Source organism: Pan troglodytes, chromosome 6 (assembly GCF_028858775.2).
Source record: "Pan troglodytes isolate AG18354 chromosome 6, NHGRI_mPanTro3-v2.0_pri, whole genome shotgun sequence".
Classification (NCBI taxonomy): domain Eukaryota; kingdom Metazoa; phylum Chordata; class Mammalia; order Primates; family Hominidae; genus Pan; species Pan troglodytes.
The window spans coordinates 71,690,014-71,711,197 of NC_072404.2; the positions used below are offsets into that span (position 1 = coordinate 71,690,014).

At 39.5% G+C, this 21,184-nt stretch overlaps 1 protein-coding gene across 1 annotated transcript in view; it reads left to right on the top strand.

Moving 5' to 3' along the window:
* ZNF727 (zinc finger protein 727) overlaps positions 1-14,679 on the top strand; it is a 39,829-nt gene extending 25,150 nt beyond the window's left edge. Inside the window, exon 4 of the mRNA XM_016946078.4 lies at positions 6,695-14,679. Coding sequence (XP_016801567.1) covers positions 6,695-7,968 — 1,274 coding nt within the window. The 3' untranslated portion in view covers positions 7,969-14,679. The remainder of the gene's footprint in view (positions 1-6,694) is intronic.
* The last annotated feature ends 6,505 nt before the right edge of the window (positions 14,680-21,184 follow it).

The window sequence follows — 21,184 nt, forward strand, 5'->3', positions numbered from 1 at the left end:
TGATTAATACAATCAAATTAATGAACAAATTTATAACCTTACATACTTACCTTTTTTGTAGTGAGAACAGTTAAGATCTCTCAGCAAATATTCAGCATACCTAACAGTATTACTTTCTATAATCATAAAGCTGTACCTTAGGTTACCATAACTTATGTCTTTTCACTGAAAATTTGTACCATTTGAACAACATATCCCACTTTCCCCACCTCCAGGACCTAGCACTCACCTCTATACTCTCTTCTTCTAGGAGTCCAACCTTATTATATTCTCCATAGAGGTGAGATCATACAGTATTTGTCTTTCTGTTTCTGTGATGTTTCACTCGGCATAATGTCATCTAGGTCCACCCATGTTGTAGAATGTCAGGGTTTTATTATTTTTTATGGCTAAATAATATTCTATTTTGTATATATGCCATGTTTTTTTTTTGTGCAGTCAGTTTCCACAAACACTTTAGATTGCTTTTGTATCTTGACAATTGTGAAAAATGCTTCAATGAAGATGGAGGTGCAGGTATTTCTTTGAGATAGTAAATTTATTGTATATGCAGAAATGAGATAGCAAAATTGTACAATAGTACTATTAAAATTTTTTTTAAAGAACATACTGGTTTTCATAATGTCTCTAAGAAATTACACATCACCAAGAATGTACATCATTTTTTTTCTTTAATATATTCTTGTCAACACTTGTTATAAATCTTCTTTTTGGTGTTAGCAGTCCTAACAGGTATAAAGTAATATCTCACCATGAATTTAATTTGCATCTGCCAGATTGGTGACATTGAGCACCTTTCTACATACCTGTTGCCCAACTATATGTTTTCATTAATTAACGTTTATTTAGTCCTTGACTTATTTTTAAATCTTGTTATTATTACTGCTATTATCATTATAGTTGCCTTTTATTTATATGAGTTTCTTATGTTTCTTATGTGTTTTTGATACTAACCACTTATCAGATATGGTTTTCTTATTCTATTTTTTCTTGGTTATGCAGAAGTGTTTTAGTTTGATGCAGTTTAATTTGTTTATATTTGCTTTCATTGCTGTACTTTTCTGTTGTATCCCAAAATTCATTTTCAAAACCAATATTAAGGTTTTAAAATATGTTTTCTTTTAAGATTATTAAGAATTTTGTCATACATTAGAGTCCTTATTTTATATTTAGTTAATTTTAAATACAGTGTAAGAAAAGTGGTCTAATTTTATTCTTTTACTTCTGGGTATTCCCTTTTCCCAGCCCCAAGCATGGAAGAGACTGTACTTTCTGCACTGTGTGTTCTCTGTGGCTCAGTGTCAAAGATGAGTTGATCTTACATGATTTGTTTCTGGGCTCTCCATTCTGCTCCACTGATATCGGTGTGCATTTTTATCCACAGAGCATCCTGTTTTTATTACAATAGCCGTCAAATGTAGTTTAAAATTAGAAAGTATAATGCCCCTAGCTTTGTTTTTAATTCTCAGAACTGCTTTGGCTATTTAAAGTTTCTTGTAATTACATATAAATTTTAAGATTGAATTTTCTATTACTTCGAAAAATTGTACTAAAATTTTAATAGCGGATTTATTGAATCTAAATTTTCCAATTTTATAGACTGATTTCAGCAGGTACAAATCTTCTCTTGGGTCAGTTAGCTGATAGAATCTTTTTGGGTATGCAGTGGAGAGGGGTTATACGTGGGTCACATGGCTGCTTCTTGGTCTGTTGTGGAGTTTGCCTTTAGTGAGTTTGTTACCAGGAGCCTGGGTAGTTGTTAATCCTGTCTTATTTCTTGGCAGACTGAATTGCCTTTAGGACTTTGATCTGTAGGGCTAGCACTAGGGCAGAGTTCTGCAGTAGGTTTGGCATATGGTGTGCCTGATGTGTGTTTCTTACTGAGTATGTGGCAGGATTTCCTCAGGTCACTCTCTGGGCACCTAGATTGGCAGAACTGGCCACAAACTGTGACTATCGGTGCTGAAACTGAGTCACTGAACTGTTTCAGAGAGCACAGTAAAGGCCAAGGTCTGCAGACCTACTGCTGTAACCACAAATAGGCATCTTTCTTTGGGTCTCTGGATGTGCAGAACCACTCCTTGACTATGGCTGGAAGGAGCCGGAGATAGTTATAGAGTCACTGCAGAATTTTAAGTGGGTCAAAATAGGTGAACCATTTCTTGGTCTGTAGCTAAGACCAAGCGTTTTCAAGTTTGCCGCCTGAATGAGGGCCTGCCTTTTCAAAATGACTCCAATCAATCTTTAGTTCTAGCAGGTTTTAAAACCCTCTCCCTGAAAAACAAAATTATGATAAAGGTCTCTTCTTTGATAAGGGGTCTCACCGTATCACCCAGGCTGGTCTCAAACTCCTGGCCTAAAATGATTCTTCTTCTGACTCACCCTACAAAGTTGCTAGGATTACAAGTGTGAACCACCAAGTCTGTCTATTTCTTATAAGACTGTTCTAGGGGTAATGAACACCCTTACCTTGTTCATATTAGAAAGTCTTTATTTTTTTCTTATTTTTTAAAGTAAATTTCTCCCAGATTAAGTATCCTTGATTGGTAGCATTTTTTTTTTCATCACCTTGAAATTTGGGAAGTTCTTAGGCCCTTTTTTTCTTTAAATAACCTCTGTATGACTTTTCCCCTGCATTCTTCTTCAAAGACTGCTTTCATGAATATATTGGTCTCCTTAATGGTATCTAATAAGTTACATATTCCATGTTGATGTTTTTCAATTTTGTGTGTGTGTGTTTTTTTTTTCATGACTCAATATTTATAAGTAACATGTCTTTAGTTTTCTGATTTTTGTTTTCTGGTCAATTATTCTATTGTGACTCTACAAAATTTTTCAACAATTATTTTTCTGTTCCACAATTTCTACTGGGTTCTTTTTTTTCTTTGTTCTATTTTTGAGTTATTGAGCATACTTAGTATCATTATTTTGACATCTTTGTCAGATAATGCAAAGATCTTCTTTTCTTAAGGATTGAGTTTTGGAAATTTATTTCTTTAAGTAGGGTATGTTTTCTGTCTTTTTTATGTCATGTCATCCTTTTTTGAAATTTGGAAACTTAAAAACAGCCATCTAATCTAATATTTAAAGACTTGCTTAAAGACTGGCTATAGCAATGGGCCGGGCTATAGATTTTCAGTGCTTCACAAACATGTTCTCAGTTGTCTTTGGATTTTTGTGTGTAATTTCTGAGATAAAGAGACTTTTCCTCATTTTCTTTTCAGATTCTATAATCTTTTGCTTCCCTAGTTGACTGTGGCATTGCAATTCCTCTAGTATTGTAACAAGCATTCACCTTTCTTCTAGCACATACAAACTATAATTCTCATTACTCCATCATTTTCATATTAAGGGAGACAGACTCTATTAATTGGACAGTCTCCTGTAATTTCATAACTTTAAACAGACCCACTGTTCTAGATCTCTCCTGAGGGTAGTACTGGGAGTTGATTGTGCTTTACTTAGCCCAATTGGTGTTGAGGGAAAGAAAGGTTGTGTTGGAAAGTCTTTAAGCTAGACCTGGTTACCTTCTGCATCATAGAAAATATTACTGGAGTGTGAAAAGAGTGGAAAGAATAGTTTACACTCAGAATGATTTGGTAGATAACACATGTGAAATGTCCAAAGGCGAAGGAGAAAACAAGAGTTTAAATTGTGGATTGGGAAGCTGTTCTCCAATGGAATTGATTCTTGAAAAGCCTCTTACTGTCATGGAGGAAAATTTTTTGATGCATACTTATTAGGCTTTTGAATTCTCTAAATCTTCAGTTTATTTAATAATCTGCTGGTGCCTTCACAGTGAGAGACAAACTCATATTTTTGCTGTGAGGATCTAAATAATGTAACTGCTCTTCTGTTGCTTTGAGGGATTTGGAAAATTTGTGCAGATTTTTGGAGACCACTATGTTAAGCTGTTTTTAAAAATCTGTTTGTGCCTTATGTTAGACATCTGTGAGAGGAGTAGGGGAGACATTGAGATTTGGTCAAGAGATTTGAGAGAGGCCAGGGACAGATGTCATATGTTTTCTGCTTTATAATTTCCAGTCAACTGATCATACAGAAAATGAAAGTGATAACTTTTATCAGAGTACAAAGCATCTGATTAAGTACAAGAAAATCTAAACATCTATTTCACTTCAAAAGTATCTTTATTTTAGTAGGAACTAAGCTTAGAAATTTAAATGCTGTATGACAAATGCCTGTACTGTGGAATAGTTGATTTGATCTACTCAGCTCACAGAACGCATGAAAACACTAATACCATAGGACACTGTCCAGCATATAATAAACTCGAAATTGTTACCTCTTTCTTAATAACCATTATTTTTAAATTTTATCTTCTTTACTATGAAGATTACTAGGGCTGTGTCCTATATATATTTTTTTCTTTCTTTCTGATTTGCTGTATACCAACTATGCCTGTAATTTCACAGGTTCTGAGCTAATGTGCTCAAATGTATATGTTATATAAAAAGTGAATTAGATAATTAATAGGCACACCATATATTAAAATCTTTGATTTATATGTCTAAGTTTACTGCATACAAAATGTTATCAGCATTTTCATCAACTTTTCTCAGACTTTGTCTACATAATTGTATAAATTTATTTCTAATTGTTCATTTTATTTTATATCATATTGTACTGTATTTATATTGTTTATATTATTTAGTAATATAATGCTTTGCTTCCAAAGGTCACCTTATTGCCTTTACATTTTGTGCAAAAATAGTAGCTATATATTAATGACATAATAAATATGTCCAGTATTATTTAAGTGCCTATTTCATCATATTTTCTCATCAAAGCTTTTTATAAATGATTATAATGCATTTTCTATAAAATGTTATTGCTTTCACTATATACTAGTGATTCAAACTTTATTGTCTTCAATAGCAACAACCTGAAATCAATCTAGTTGCCTATCAGTGGTGGATTGGATAAAGAATATGTGGTGCCTATACACTATGAAATAGTACACAGCCAAAAAAAAATTATGCTCTTTGTAGCAACACTGATGCAGCTGAAAGCCATTATCTTAAGTAAATTAATGCAAAAACAGAAAGCCAAATACTACATGTTCTTACTTACAAGTGAGAGCTAAATATTGGGTATACATGGATATAAAGATGGAAACAATAGATGCTGGAGGAAGGGAGGAAAGAGACAAGGCCTGAAAAGCTACCTATGGGGTACTGTGCCGTCTACCTGAGTAGTAGTAGCAATATCCCAAAACTTCGCAGTACATAATATACCAATGTAACAGACCTAGACATGTAGCCTTTGAACATGTAGGAAAAGTTGAAATTGAACAAAAATACCAAAATATGTGCTCTTTATAAATGTGCAGTCACATTTAAAATGCATGGCTATCTAGAATAATTATTTTTTAGTAGTACACTATGTTGATTCAATATTTTTTGGTTAATTTTTTGGTTAAATTTTGTTTCACTATTTTATATTTTAGTGGCTCATGTTTTAGTTGGCTATGTCACATTAATTAATTGTGCTTTTAGTTTTTATTTGTGTATAATTTTTATGCCAATATTCAACTCTGTACACATTAAAACAATATTCGGACAGAAGTCAGATATGAATCAGTCATACGTATATTGCCATTATAATTATTTATGTGTTTGTTTGCCTGTGTAAAATATTACTCCTATTTTATGACTTGTATATTTACTTTTTTATTTTTTGGTTATTAGTCAATGATTGTTTTATTCTTAATTGTAAAAACTACAAGGGTCAGGCGTGGTGGCTCACACCTGTATTCCCTGCATTTTGAGTGGTCCAGGCGGGCGGATCACCCAAGGTCAGAAGTTCAAGATTAGCCTGGCCAACACGGTGAAACCCCATCTCTAGTAAACATACAAAATTAGCCAGGTGAGGCACGCCTGTAATCTTAGCTACTCCGGAGGCTGAGGCAGGAGAATTGCCTGAACCCTGGAGATGGAGGTTGGATTGCACCACTGCACTCCAGTCTGGGTGACGGAGAGAGACTGTGTCTCAAAAAAAAAATTATGGAGACTTATTTTATGTGTTGTATAGTCTCTTCTGAGAATGTGCCATATGTACTTGAGAAGAATGTGTGTTCTAGTATTGTTGAGTAGAGAGTTCTAGGTGGTTTGCAATTCTGTTCCAGTTTCTATTTCTTTACTTCTTTGATCTTCTGCCTGTAGTCACTTGCTATACCCATTCTCTGTCTATGATACTGAAGTGTCTCTGCTGTCTGAAACTGTCAAAGTATACCACCTTTATTTTCAACACTGTCATGGAATACAGAAATTAGTCTTTGGTAAGGTCTCAAAAAGCCAGAAACATGAACACATGTACCACTGTTTTATTTATTTTTGGAGGGGGAAGACAGGAATTGGGAGTCTATATTTAAAGTCATCATGGGATGAAGAATGGCTGTGGTGGGTAAATATGAAATACTTTTATTACACTTCTATGTGGTTCTTGGCATTTTTCTCACGAGGTGCTGCAAATGCTTAACTGGTTCTTACACTTCTCACAAAGGCATTTTGGTCAGTATATTTCTGTTAAGCTTATATGTCTATAAAGGAAGTAGAGCCTGTGGTATTTTATTATGTCACCTTGTTAATGTGCTTTGTATAATTATATATTTGTAAAGTGTATTCACCTAAGTCTGATGAGGGAGAAATTTTGTGGTTCTTTTTTTTTTTTTCAGCTGGCTCTTTGCATTTTACTGCAGAGATATTGCTGGAGCATGACATAAACGATTCATTTCAAAAAGTGATTCTGAGAAAATCTGGAAGCTGTGACCTTAATACTTTACGTTTAAAGAAAGACTACCAACGTGTGGGTAATTGCAAGGGGCAGAAAAGCAGTTATAATGGCATTCATCAATGTTTGTCAAGTACCCATAGCAAAACCTGTCAATATAATAAATGTGGCAAAGCTTTTGGGTTGTGCTCAATCTTCACTGAACATAAGAAAATTTTTAGCAGGGAGAAATGCTACAAATGTGAAGAATGTGGCAAAGACTGTAGGTTGTCAGATTTTACCATACAGAAGAGAATTCATACTGCAGATAGAAGTTACAAATGTGAAGAATGTGGCAAAGCCTGTAAAAAGTTCTCAAACCTTACTGAACATAATAGAGTTCATACTGGAAAGAAACCCTACAAATGTGAAGAATGTGGCAAAACGTTTACCTGTTCCTCAGCCCTTACTAAACACAAGAGAAATCATACTGGAGACAGACCCTACAAATGCGAAGAATGTCACAAAGCCTTTAGGTGTTGCTCAGACCTTACTAAACATAAGAGAATTCATACTGGAGAGAAACCCTACAAATGTAAAGAATGTCACAAAGCCTTTAGGTGTTGCTCAGACCTTACTAAACATAAGAGAATTCATACTGGAGAGAAACCCTACAAATGTAATGAATGTGGAAAAGCTTTTATGTGGATCTCGGCCCTTAGTCAACATAACAGAATTCATACTGGAGAGAAACCCTACATTTGTGAAGAATGTGGCAAAGCCTTTACCTACTCCTCAACCCTTATTAGCCACAAGAGAATTCATATGGAATTGAGACCTTACAAATGTGAAGAATGTGGCAAAACCATTAAGTGGTTCTCAGACCTGACTAATCATAAGAGAATTCACACTGGAGAGAAACCCTACAAATGTGAAGAATGTGGCAAAAGCTTTACCTGCTCCTCAAACCTTATTAAACACAAGAGAATTCATATGGAAGTGAGACCTTACAAATGTGAAGAATGTGGCAAAACCTTTAAGTGGTTCCCAGACCTGACTAATCATAAGAGAATTCACACTGGAGAGAAGCCCTACAAATGTGAAGAATGTGGCAAAACCTTTACCTGCTCCTCAAGCCTTATTAAACACAAGAGAAGTCATACTGGAGACAGACCTACAAGTGCAAAGAATGTGGCAAAGCCTTTAGGTGGTTCTCAGACCTTACTAAACATAAGGTAATTCATACTGGAGATAAACCTTACAAATGTAATGAATGTGGAAAAGCTTTTACGTGGCTCTTGGCCCTTAGTAAACACAAGAGAATTCATACTGGAGAGAAACCCTACATTTGTGAAGAATGTGGCAAAGCCTTTATCCGCTCCTCAACCCTTACTAGCCACGAGAGAATTCATATGGAAGAGAGACCTTACAATGTGAAGAATGCGGCAAAAACTGTGTGTCTCAGACCTAACTAATCAAAAGAGAATTCATATGGAAGAGAGACCTTACAAATGTGAAGAATGCGGCAAAAACTGTGTGTCTCAGACCTAACTAATCAAAAGAGAATTCACCCTGGAGAGAATCCCTACAAATCTGAAGAATGTAACAAAGGCTATAGGTGGTTCTGAGACCTTGCTAAACATAAGATAATTCATATTGGAGAGAAACCCTACAAATGTAATGAATGTGGAAAAGGTTTTATGTGGATCTCGGCCCTTAGAAAACATAAGAGAATTCATACTGGAGAGACACCCTACATCCATGAAGAATGTGGCAAGGCCTTTACCTACTCCTCAATCCTTATTAACCACAAGAGAATTCATATGGAAGAGGGACCTTACAAATGCGAAGAATGTGGCAAAACCTTTATGTGGCTCTCAGACTTTACTAATCATAAGAGAATTCACCCTGGTGAGAAACCCTAGAAATGTGAAGAATGTGGCAAAGTATTGAGCTCGTTCTCACACGTCATTAGACGTAAGACAATTCATACTAGAGAGAAGCTCCGCAAGTGTTAAAAATGTGGAAAAGCCTTTAACAATTCATCATATTGTGTTCAACATCAGAGACTTACTACTGAACAAATGTAGTATAAAGGTAATGACTTGAAGAACATTTAATAACATGTTAGAAGGTCTCTAAGAACTTGCTTCATAACTGGGTGCTTTTGTGTTGGGTGCGTATATAGCCCTTTACTATTATGTAATGCCATTTTTTGTCTTTTTAAAAAAATCTGTTGATTTAAAGTCTGTTTTGTCAGAAACTAGGATTGTAATCCTTGCTTTTTTACTGTTTTCTATTTGCTTGGTAGACTTTTCCCTTTATTTTGAGCTTATTTGAAATGGGTATCTCAATTACAGCATACCATTAGATCTTGGTTCTTTATTTGCCACTCTGTTTTTTAATTTGGGCATTTAACCCATGTACATTTAAGGTTTGTATTCATATGTGTGGATTTGATTCTGTCATGATCATCTTAGCTGGCTATTTTGCACATTTGTTTATGTGGTGGCTTTATCGTGCCAGTGGTTTGTGTACTTTAGTTTGTTTTTGTAGTGACTGTTTATAGTCTTTTTCTTATTTAGGGCTTTCTTCAGAAGATCTTTTAAGGCAGGTCTTGTGGTAACAGATTTCCTCAGCATTTGCTTATCTGAATACGATCATATTTATTTTTTGCTTCTGAAGCTTACTTTGGCCGGATGTGAACTTCTGGATTAGAATTCTTTTTTTAAGAAAGTTGAATATTGGCCATTAATCTCTTTTGACTTGAGGGATCTCAGCTGCAAGGTTCATTGTTGTCTGAGCTTCTTTTTAGAGGTGACCTGGTCTTTCTCTCTAGCTGCCTTTAACATATTTTTTTCTCTCATTTTGACCTTGGAGAATCTCATGATTATGTATCTTGGGGATGACCTTCTCGTGGGGTATATTATTGGGGTTCTCCACATTTCTTGCCTTTGAATGTTGGCCTCTCTAGGTTGGGGAAATTCTCATGGATGGTATCCCGAAATATGTATTTCAAGTTGTTTTCATTCTCTCCATCACTTTCAAGCACTCTCTTTAATTATAGGTTTGGTTTATTTACATAATCTGTTATTTCTTGGAGGTTTTGTTCATTCCTCTTTATACTTTTTTCACTATTCTTGTCTGTCTTATTTCAGAAAGCCAGTCTTGAAGCTCTGAGATTCTTCCCTCTGCTTGGCCTATTCTTCTATTAACACTTGTGATTACATTATAAAGGTTTTGTATTGTGTTTTTCAGTTCTATCATGTTGGCCATATTTTTCTCTAGACTGGCTGTTTTTTCCATCACTTCCTGCAATTATTTTTTCTTCCTTGCATTGGGTTGCAACTTACCTTTGTAGCTCAATGAAGTTTGCTTCTACCCATATTCTGAATTCTGCTTCTGTCATCTTAGGCCTTGCTGGTAATGTAATTTGGTCATTTGGATGAAAGAAGTCACTCTGGCTTTTTGTGTTTTCAACATTTTTGCACTGATTTTGTCTCATCTTTGTGGGCTATCTTTAAAGTTGCTGAACTTTGAATGGGGTTTGGTTTTTTTGATCCTATTTGATGGTCTTGAGTATTTGATTGTGGTAAAAGGTGGATTCAGCCAACAGGCTTTGTTCCTGGGAGTTTTTTTTGTTTTGTTTTTGTTTTTGTTTTTTTTTATGGTGGTGGAGGGGGCAATGCTCAGCTCACAACTCAGAGGCTGCATACTCTAAATGCTCAGCTCACAACTTAGAGTCTGCATACTCTAACTCTGGGGGAGTTGTATTGAGCCCCAACTGTGTTCTCTGGCTCCTTGTGATTTGGAGTCTGCCACTCTGTGGGACTAAGGTGCCACAGCTGCTGCAGAGTGCTAGTGGATATGGGGTTTCTGCCTGTCTTTGGGTATTCACTTCAGTGGCAGGAGCAAAGCAGCTGGGAGGGGAGTGGGGGTTACCTGCTGGAGACTGTGTGCTATTTCACTAAAGGTAGTGTTGGCTTGGGGCAGGATACTGGCCAGTAAAGGTTTTGATGCCTTCTCTGTGCCCCCCAAGAAGGAATGATTGTTCAGAGTGTGGGAGGATACCCTGTTCTCCGCACAGTTTTACCACAAAGGCCAGGGTGGGGCTTTCTGGCTCTCTACCCACCAAAGCTTCATCTACAATGGCAATTGCTGGGAGTGGCAGGGGCATACTACATTTCCATTTGCTGGTGGGGCAAGCAAAGCCAAACTCACCTTTGCAGACATGTGCCAGCAAAGTAATATGGGGAGTTGCCATGGTCTTGGGGGAAGCTGGAGTACAGGGAAGAAACATGTGAGCTGGTACAGTCACAGGGGCTGCCTTGCTGGAGCTCTTCATGGGTCAGGCATGGCCCACCAGTGCAGATGCTATGGTATGGGCTCCTAGGGTACCTGAGACTGCCCTGTAAGCAGTTGTGGCCAGACTGGATCCCTGGGAGAGGCCAGCAGACCAAGGAGTGCTCAGTTGGATCAGCTTCTTCTGATTTGCAAGACCATCCTGCAGAAATTAGGTCCAACAGTTCCCCTAGGGCTAAAGTCTCTTATGGGAGAAAGTTGAGCCTATGGAAATGGCCGTCAATGGCCACACTCTACTACAGGTGCTCTTGCACTAAACCCTCTGGGTACCACATGAGCTGGGTTGCTGCCCCACCTCTTTGCCTGTCTTCTGGTTGCTGCATCTCAGAGACGTGTAGGCCAGCAATCACTCAGTGCAGTCCGACCAGGATGGAGGATCTGTGCTTTTGGCCAAATTAGGGGTTCACTGGTAATGAGCAGTGGGTAGTTTGTGGGACCCATGGAGGATGGACTGGCCCTCTCTCCTTGGGTAAACTATAGCTCGTTTGAGGTGTGAATAAGGCACTTAGGGTGTTGGATTTTTCATTAGTCTGAGGGTAGCAAGGACAGTTCTACTGCAGAGGCAATGGCAAAAATATTTTCAGTTGCTCTTGGAGGCTCTGTCTAGGGAGTCGCGAAGTTGCTACTGGCTCAATAGCTCTGGCAATGATTGGCTAGTGCCCCAGGCCTGGAGAACTTGCCCAGTGAGAATATATGAGAACAGGCACTCACGTAACAGTCTGGCCACTTTTCTGAAGGGCTGCTGCAGTATGCTGGGTGTCCACTGCAGTTTCTAGTCACCTCAGATTTTCCAGTACCTGACGACATTATCACCAGTGAATACTGTAAAACAGCAACAATGGCAGCATGCCCTTTTTTCTAAGAGCTCCATCTAAGGGAGGTATAGACCTGTTTCCAGCCCCAAAGCAACTGTAGGAGGTAGCTGGAAACCCCTGTTGAAAGGTCTTACCCAGTGAGGAGAACATGATTGGGGACCCACTTAAGAAAGCAATGTAGGCTGGGCGCAGTGGCTCATGCCTGTAACCCTAGCACTTTGGGAGGCCGAGGCAGGTGGATTGCCTGAGCTCAGGAGTTCAAGACCAGCCTGGGCAACATGGTGAAATCCCACCTCTACTAAAATACAAGAAAAGAAAATTAGCCAGGTATGGCGGCATGCACCGGTAGTCTCAGCTAATCAGGAGGCTGAGGCAGGAGAATTGCTTGAACCCAGGAGGCAGATGTTGCTGTGAGCCGAGATTGTGCCACTGCACTCCAGCCTGGTGAGAGAGCAAGACTCCGTCTCAAAAAAAAAAAAAGAAAGAATGCAGTCTAGCCACATTTTTGTAGGACAGCTCTGCTGTGCAGAAGTACCACTTCCACCCCCAGTTTATTTGGACTCTTCAAAGCCAGAAGGCTGGAACAGCTAAGTCACACAAACAGCAAAAATGGCTGCTCACTCTTCCCTTTAGGAGCTGTATCCCAAAGAGGATTCAAAACTCCATTGATCAAAGAGCACCTGTGGTGGTAGCTGGAGACCCTGGTTGGGAACTGCTTTGCAGTGAGGAGGAATGAGATTGGGGACCTGCTTTAACAGACAGTCTGGCCATGTCTTTTTAGAGCGCCTGTACTGTGCTAGGAGATCCTTTCTGTCCCCGGTCAGCTTGGGCTCTTCAACACATGAAGGTTGGAATGGCTAAGTTGCCCAAGAAGCAAAGATGGCGGCCCACTCCTCTTTCTGGTAGCTCCATCCCAGGGAGGTACCGTACTGCTACCAATGGTTGGCTGGAATTTTAAGCCAGTAGTTCTTACCCTGTGGGGCACTGTGGAAGTGGGTCCTGCAGACCATCACTGCTCAGCCCCCTGGATTTCGCCTCTTGCCTATGGGTATGTACAAGGTTATAACCTCCTGTTTGCTGAGTTGCAGCTACTTTTTCTGGGAAGCCTGGAAAGCCAGAGTATCTGAGGCTCTTGAATCTCTGCACAGGCCTCAGTGGCTGCTCTGCTGAGACTCCATGTAGCTCTGTGTGTTAAATTGAAGGCCTTGGTGAAGTGGGTTCATGAGGGTATCTCCTCACCCGAAGGTTGCAGAGATCTGTGGGAGAATCATGGGTTTCTAGGGTCACACATGCACTCACTGCTTTACTGGGTGGGGAGGTTCCCTTGGCTCCATGTTGTTCCCTGGTGGCCCATTGTCCTGCCTTGCTTTACTCCATTCTCCGTAAGTTAAGTTGTTTCTTTCATTAGTTCCAATGCAAGTACCTGGATGTTTCAGTTGAAGGTGCTGTATCTGTGCACACCTTGCATTCTTCTCTGTGAGAGCTACACAGTCTAGCTCCTTCTACTTTTTTATATTAAAATAATTTATTTTCAAAGGCAAATATTGATGTAATTTAACTCTCACATTTGATGCTATGTCTTCATTCTAGAATTTATGTGAAAGAACATGGTCAATGGTTGCTGCACCAGAGTTAGGAGAAGTTCTTCCGTATCAGATAAAAAGATTTATATACTTTCCTATGGAAGATTAAGAGAACTGAAATCTAAGATACATGAAGAAATTCTAAGTGGAAAGGCCACTTAGTGGTTGATTTACAACAGCATTATAAGTGACAGGGTGATAGAAGTGTGGTAAGTGATTAGGATAATATTCTGCATAGTAAGAGAAACAATTTGAATTTTAGAAGGAAATTGCTTTACCATTTGCAAACTAAGGTAATTAAAATACAGTGAATTTCAAAATGCCTTTTTAATGACAATGTATGAACTTAATTTATTTTAATAAACCAAAATTATTGTTATTGAGTTAAGGCTATTTTACATTGAATGTGTATCTTGCCACTAATGTTAACTTATCCCATCTTACCCAAGGTTGTAGGTCAACAGATGGTAACAATATACTATTGTGTGACTGTGGAATAACATCTCTAGTGATTTGTCGGTGGTCTTTAACTTAACATAATTTGGAGAATATGATTCCTACAAATTAACATTTTTGTTTTTCTTGTAACTACAGGTTATTATGATGTTTGTAATGAAGATAAGTATAATGGAGCTATATGTTTCTGAATTCTGAACAACTATTTACAAAATTTTATCCTACTTTTTTCTGTTGAAAATATGACTTCTCTCGTCTGCTAAACACGTACAGACCTTTAGTTTTGATTTACATCAATTTAAATATACAAATGTATCACTGTAAAATAAACTTTAAGTGTAACAGATTTATAGAGAAAGTATTCGTATTTGTTTATGGTTGTATACCTATTTTGAGAAGAAAAGAAAAATATTAGAATGAAACAGATAATTTTACATGTGTTGATATCTTGCCAGCAAACCAGTAATTTCAAAGATTTTGAAAGAAAATCTGTTTTCTCTGCTTTGTATTAAATTCATTTATCTAAAATGTTATTGCTCCTGACTTAGAATCATCTTTTGCAAATTCTTTTTTTGTTTGTTTGTCTGTTTTCTTGTTGTTCACCATAGGCATAATATATCATTTTCTCGTCATCTAATTTCAGAAAACATTATTTGTACTATCCCCTCAGAGATTATGAAAGTGACTGATAAAATTTAATGGTGTTCATAAAATAATTTTCACATGTAATTTCACACTGAGTGTATTATTGTGTGTTATTTAGTATATTTTACATTTTGTTTCAATTAGAGAATGCTATTTAATCCAATTTTCGTTTAGTTATTGATCATTTTACTTTGTAAAATTGATATAATTGATTTTATTAAATTTATTGGGTCAATTTATTCAAGTAAAGAGTTGAACATTTTATTTTGGCATATACATGAAATAAACCAACAAAAGCAATACTAGCTATGTAATAGAAGCTACATAATTAGAAATAACTTCTTTTTGAAATCAGCCTGTTGTCTCAGGTGAAAAATTGAAAGTATCTATAGTGGTGACATTCTGCATATGAAGAGAGTATAATCGTATCCATGCTGCACAATTGACTCTCACAATTGAAACAAGATAAAGAGATGGACATTTTAGCAAAACTAAGTGAAAACCTTGTAAAATTTTCGGATTATGTTTCTACATTTAAACATCTACTGGGGGAGGTAGAGGCCAATTCTATGCAGTTCAAACCTGGAATTGCTGACAGATGTTAAAGGTATGCTCCACAGGTATTGATGCCTAAAATGCCCTGAACTCTTTTCATTTAGATTAACAAAAATATGGTTTTAGTTTTCCTCCTCTATATTCCGGCTTAGACAGAATTATCAAGCTATTTCAAGTGGATTTGATTCTAGATCTTTTTTTTTTTTTTTTTTTTTTCCTGAAATGGAGTCTCACTCTGTTGCCCAGGCTGGAGTGCAGTGGCACAGTCTTGGCTCACTGCAACCTACACCTCCTAGGTTCAAGCAATTCTTTTGCCTCAGTCTCCCAAGTAGCTGGGACTACAGGCGCCCACCACCACACCTGGCTAATTGTTTGCATTTTTAGTAGGGACAGGGTTCACCATGTTAGCCAGGATGGTCTCAATCTCCTAACCTCATGATCTGCCCGACTCAACCTTCCAAAGTGCTGGGATTACAGGTGTGAGCCACTGCACCCAGCCTTGGTTCTAGATCTTGACACAGCACATCCTCAACTTACTGTCTCCAAGAATAGAAAAGCTGTGTGATATGGAAGAACAAAACCAAACATTTGTTATAGCTCAAGGAGATTTTATTTCTGCCCTGCTGTCCTGGGCTGTCAGAAGTGTAGTTCTGGCAGAAATTACTAGAAGGTAGAAGTGGGAAACGATCCTAAATGAAAATTGGGTGTGTGTTAAGACTGTCTTCTTAGGAACTGGCAGAATCAGCCTTCAGTTCTGGGTAGATTTTGGGCAATTGGGTGATATATAGATAGAGTGGTTATGTTGCATCAGGTCCTAAGGCAACTCAGCTTCTGCTAGTAGTAAAATCCAGTAAGATTGGTATTTTTTTGGACTATGAATTGGGTGATTTTTTAAAATAATAATTTTTAAAATATGTCAATTTTGAATTGCATACCTAGCTAAAAAATTTTAAGTTGAAGATGTAAAAATAATTCATACAAGTAATATAAACTATGTTTTCTTAAATTATTTATTTAACAAATCTAATTACATTTTAAATAAATTGCTGTCACCTGTTAGTATTTGTGAAGCATATATATTTTTAAGATTTTGCCTCTAAAACAGGTAACAATTTGAACAAAGAGGAAAACAAAAATTCAATGATTGGCATGAAAATAAATCTCAGGAAAATAAAAGGTTTGTATGATGACCTAATTAAAATAATGTAAAGGATAAAAATCTTAATATTTGTTTTTACACATTTTTGCACAAAAGTAGCACTGAGATAGTAATGTGCAGAAAGTACTATTAATTATATTCTTGAGACTTTCTTATTGACTTTGGCACTTAGAGAACCTCCAGCACAGGCCCAGGATTCCCTAGGCATTTCTTCCAGGAGAACATCAATGGAAATGAAGCAGAAGGCCATGTCCACAAAGATAAATGGGTGCTCACCTCCTAGAGACCAGTGGGTGCAGGTTGCAGAAAGAGTGGGCCCTTCTTGGAGGTCCAGGAAGGGGCCATGGGCACCATCCTAGAAAAGGGGCCTGGAGCTCCACTGAGCCCTCCTGCCTGCATGGGGCCTCAGAGGGCCCTGGGTGAGGCCAGCCTAGGTGCTCTGTCCTGTCCCTGGCCCTTAAGTCCTGCCCCTGGCCCTTAAGTCCTGCCTCACCTGCTAGCTTTTTCCACAGAAATCAGGATGGCAATCCTCAGTGCAGCCCCACTAGAGGAAGGAGATCAAGAGTGTCAAGGCCCACACTCATCTTGGCACATTAAGTAACTTACTGATTAACTAGTCAATAAGTAAGAGCAGAATGTGTGGCTGTGACCCCCTGAGATCACATTCTAGGAGGTACCCTGGGTGGCACCTGCCTGAGGCTGTGCATTGGAAGAAGGATGGACAGGTCGACTGGGCTTCAGTGAGCATGTACCCCTAGCCAGTCTGGGGAGACATGGACTTGGCAAGAGCAGGCAATAAGGGTGGCATACAGCAGACATGCTGAGCTGTCGGGTAGGCACAGAGGGGTAGGCATGAGCGGTTCCTGAAGGGGAGTACCCTCTCAGGGCCCTGAGCTCAGCCTAGAGATCCCCCAGCCTTTTGAAGCACAGGCTGTACCTGGAGCTGCACAAGTTGGGAGGGGCAAAAGCACTGGGCTGAGGCATCACCTTTTTTCTTCACTGGCTCCTATAAGCCTCAGGCTTCCCTAGGCATGCCTTGAGGAAGAAGATCCCTCTTCCTTGTGAGTGTAGGCGTAGAAGCAGCCAATCATGTGAGGTAAGCCCACCCACAGCCACTTTTGTGGGCCCACCTGGGCAACCTCACTCCAGTGGCCTGTGAAACCCAGCTGGAATTCCAGGGTCCAGAATTCACATTTGGTTCTAGAACCAAAGAGTTCAGCACCCAGGCCAGAACAGAAGTGGGCCTGTTAATTCCATGGCACAAGGCCCAAATCAGAAAACTGGCTTAACTGTTCAGCTGCACCCAGGCAGTGTGTGTATTGTCCCAAGCAAGTCCTGTTCTCTTCCTGGCTCCAATTATTTCACCTGCAACTTGTTATTTGTACCAGCTCTTTCTCTACCCCCCACATCCTGTGGTTTTTGAAATTCCTCTGAAGACTGCATGAGCTAAGCTTTAAGGGTCACAGTGCTCTAGCCTATTCAGGCTGTGCCAGAAAGAGAGATCTCTCAACCTACCTTGACTCTTAAGAGTCATGTATAAATAGTACCAAGTCTAGCAGGAGGGCTGTCACATACTCAGACTCTTTTTCTGGTCTCCATACCAAAAGATACATTAGAATGACAAGGCAAATAAGACATAGACCTGGCAGTTCTGTCTTTTAAAGGGCAGCCTCAGCCTGGTCACCCTGAACCACAATTTCAGGGTCTGTTTCAGCCTCCCAAAGTGCTGGGATTACAGGCGTGAGCACTCACACCTGCTCAGTGGTAATTTTGGATTTGCTAAATTTCAAAGATTAATCAGGGAGATGTGAGAAGGTGCCGAGACCAGCTCAGCTGGGGAGACCCTAACCCAGCTGTGCTAGAGGAATTAAAGACACATACACAGAAATATAGTGTGTGGAGTGGGGAATCGGGGGACTCAAAGCCTTCGTAGCTGAGAGCCCCGAATAGAGATTTGCCCACATATAAACCAGTGATAAGCATTGTTTCTACAGATTATAGATTAACCAAAAGAATTCCTTACGGGAAACAAAGGGATGGGCCGAAACAAAGGGATTGGCCTGGCTAGTTATCTGCAGCAGGAACATGTCCTTAAGGTACAGATCCTTCATGCTATTGTTTGTGGTTTAGGAACGCCTTAAAGCGGTTTTCCACCCTGGGTGGGCCAGGTGTTCCTTGCCCTCATTCCAGTAAACCCACAACCTTCCAGCGTGGGCATCATGGTCATCACGAACATGTCATGGTGCTGCAGAGACTTTTTTATGGCCAGTTTTGGGGCCAGTTTATGGCCAAATTTGGGGGCCCATCCCTAGCAGAAGTTGAGTGGAACACGTGCTAATTTATTTTTTTAGAGACAGTGTCTTACTCTGTCACCCAGGCTGGAGTGCAGTGGTGTGATCTCGGCTTACTGCAGCCTCAGTCTGGGCTCAAGATCCTTGTGCCTGAGCCTCATAAGTAGCTGGGACCACAGGTGTACACCAGCATTCCTGGCTAGTTTTTGTATTTTTTGTAGAGACGGGATCTTGCTATGCTGCCCAGGTTACAGATACAAATTTATATCAGGTAAAACCGCGAAACACATTATGTGCCCCTCATTCCTCCTGTTTGTAATTCCCTTCTTGCCTTTTCCCTTTTCATATGTTAGGTTTTGAGCTCCTTGGCCTTCTCTCTCTCTTTTTTTTTCTGCTTATGGAAAACTGTTACTGAGCTTGGGAATGTTGTGGGAGAAAGGTAATTTCAGGGGGACAAGAAAGAGAGGCTGGGCACGTGGCTCACGCCTGTAATCCCAGCACTTTGGGAGGCCGAGGTGGGTGAATCACCTGAGGTCAGGAGTTTGAGATCAGCCTGGTCAACATGGTGAAACCTTGTCTCTACTAAAAATACAAAAATTAGCCAGGTATGGTGGCGCATGCCTGTATCCCAGCTACTCAGGTGGCTGTGGCAGGAGAATCGCTTGAATCCAGGAGGTGGAGGTTGCAGTGAGCCGAGATCGTGTCATTGCACTTAAGCATGGACAATAAGAGTGAAACTCCATCTCAAAAGGAAAAAAAAAAAAAAAAAAGAGGGTATGTTTCTTCTTTTCAGAAGCTGCAAAGTGGTAGACACCATTTCATGTCATAAAATTGGTTCAAATAATCTTATCTGAATAAGGTGTGTAATTCAAATACTCATGAAATTTGTTCTGTTTTCTGTTGCTAAAAACGGTACTTGGGAACAAGATACTGAAACATGCAGGAAATGGATGAATCTCAAAAACATGCTGTGTGGAAGAAGCCAGACCCAAAAGAACATTCCATATCATTCTATTGATGTGAAATTCTAGAAACACCAAACCTAATCCACAGTGACACAGAGCAGATCGGTGGTTGCCTGGGTCAGGGGTGGAAGGTGGATTGACTGGGAGGGGTCAGAGGGAACTCCCTGGAGTAATGGGAAAGTTTTTTTTTTTTTTTTTTTTTTGAGACAGGGTCTCGCTTTATTGCCCAGGCTGGAGTGCAGTGGCTCGATCTCAGCTCACTGCAACCTCTGCCTCACAGGTTCAAGAAATTCTCCTGCCTCAGCATCCTGAGTAGCTGGGACTACAGGTGTGCACCACCACACCTGGCTGATTTTTATATTTTTAGTAGACACGGGGTTTCACAATGTAGTCCAGGGCGGTCTCGATCTCCTGACCTCAGGTGATCAGCCTGCCTCGGCCTCCCAAAGTGCTGGGATTACAGGCACAAGCCACCGCAGCAGCCTAGGGAAAGTTTTTTTTTGTTGATTTGTTTGTATTTTTGTATTGAGACAGGGTCTCATTGTGTTGCTCAGCCTGGAGTGCAGTGGCTCTGCCTCAACTCACTACAGCCTTCCTGACCTGAGCCTAAGTGATCCTTCCACCTCAGCCTCCCAGGTAGCTGGGACCACAGGCCTTTGCCAACATGCTTGGCTAAATTTTTAAATATTCTTTGTAGAGATGATATATGACTATATTGCCCAGGCTGGTCTGGAACTCCTGGGGTCAACAATGCTTCCACCTTGGCTTCTCAAAGTGTTGGGAGTATAGGCATGGGCCATCGCACCTGGCCTTAAATTTTGTTTGTTTGTTTGTTTGTTTGTTTGTGACAGCATCTTGATCTGTCACCCAGGCTGGAGTGCAGTTTTGCAGTCATAGCTCACTGCTGCCCTCAACTCCTGGCTCACGTGATCCTCCTGCCTCAGCCTCCTGAGAAGCTGGGACCACAGGTGCATGCCACCATGCCTGGCTAATTTTTTTTTAAAAATTGCAGCCACGTATCTCCTATGTTGCCCAGGCTGTCCTGGAACTCCTGGCCTCCAGCTGTCCTCCCGGTTCAGCCTCCCAAAGTTGGGATTACAGGCATGAGCCACTGCACCCAGTAGAAAGTTCTGTATCTTGATAGTGGCAGTGGGTACTGAGGTATATCCATTTGCTAAGCCTCATCAAACTGCACAAAGTGAGACCCTGTCTCAAAAAAAACCTATGCACTTAAAATGATGCATTTTATTGTATGTATACTTCAATAAAGTTTATTTTAAATAATGAAACAACAGTCCATGGAAGTATTTATACAAAGGGGAGGGCGGTCTTTGAAGACATTCAGAATTAAGAGATTAGTTTTAGACCTTGCCAAAAAAAAAAAAAAAACACCCCAAAACCAAAAAACCTTTAACCTCAAAAACCACGCAGGAGGGCGGCTGAGGCCAGAGGATCGGAAATGCCTGTTACTCTAATTGGATATTTTGCTTGATAATTGTTGTCATGGTATTGATATTAAAATATTAAATAGCAATTAAAATATCAAGTGACATCTCTGTAGATATAAACACGTATGTGTGTGTGTGTGTGTGTGTGTGTATATATATATATATGGGCTGAGCAT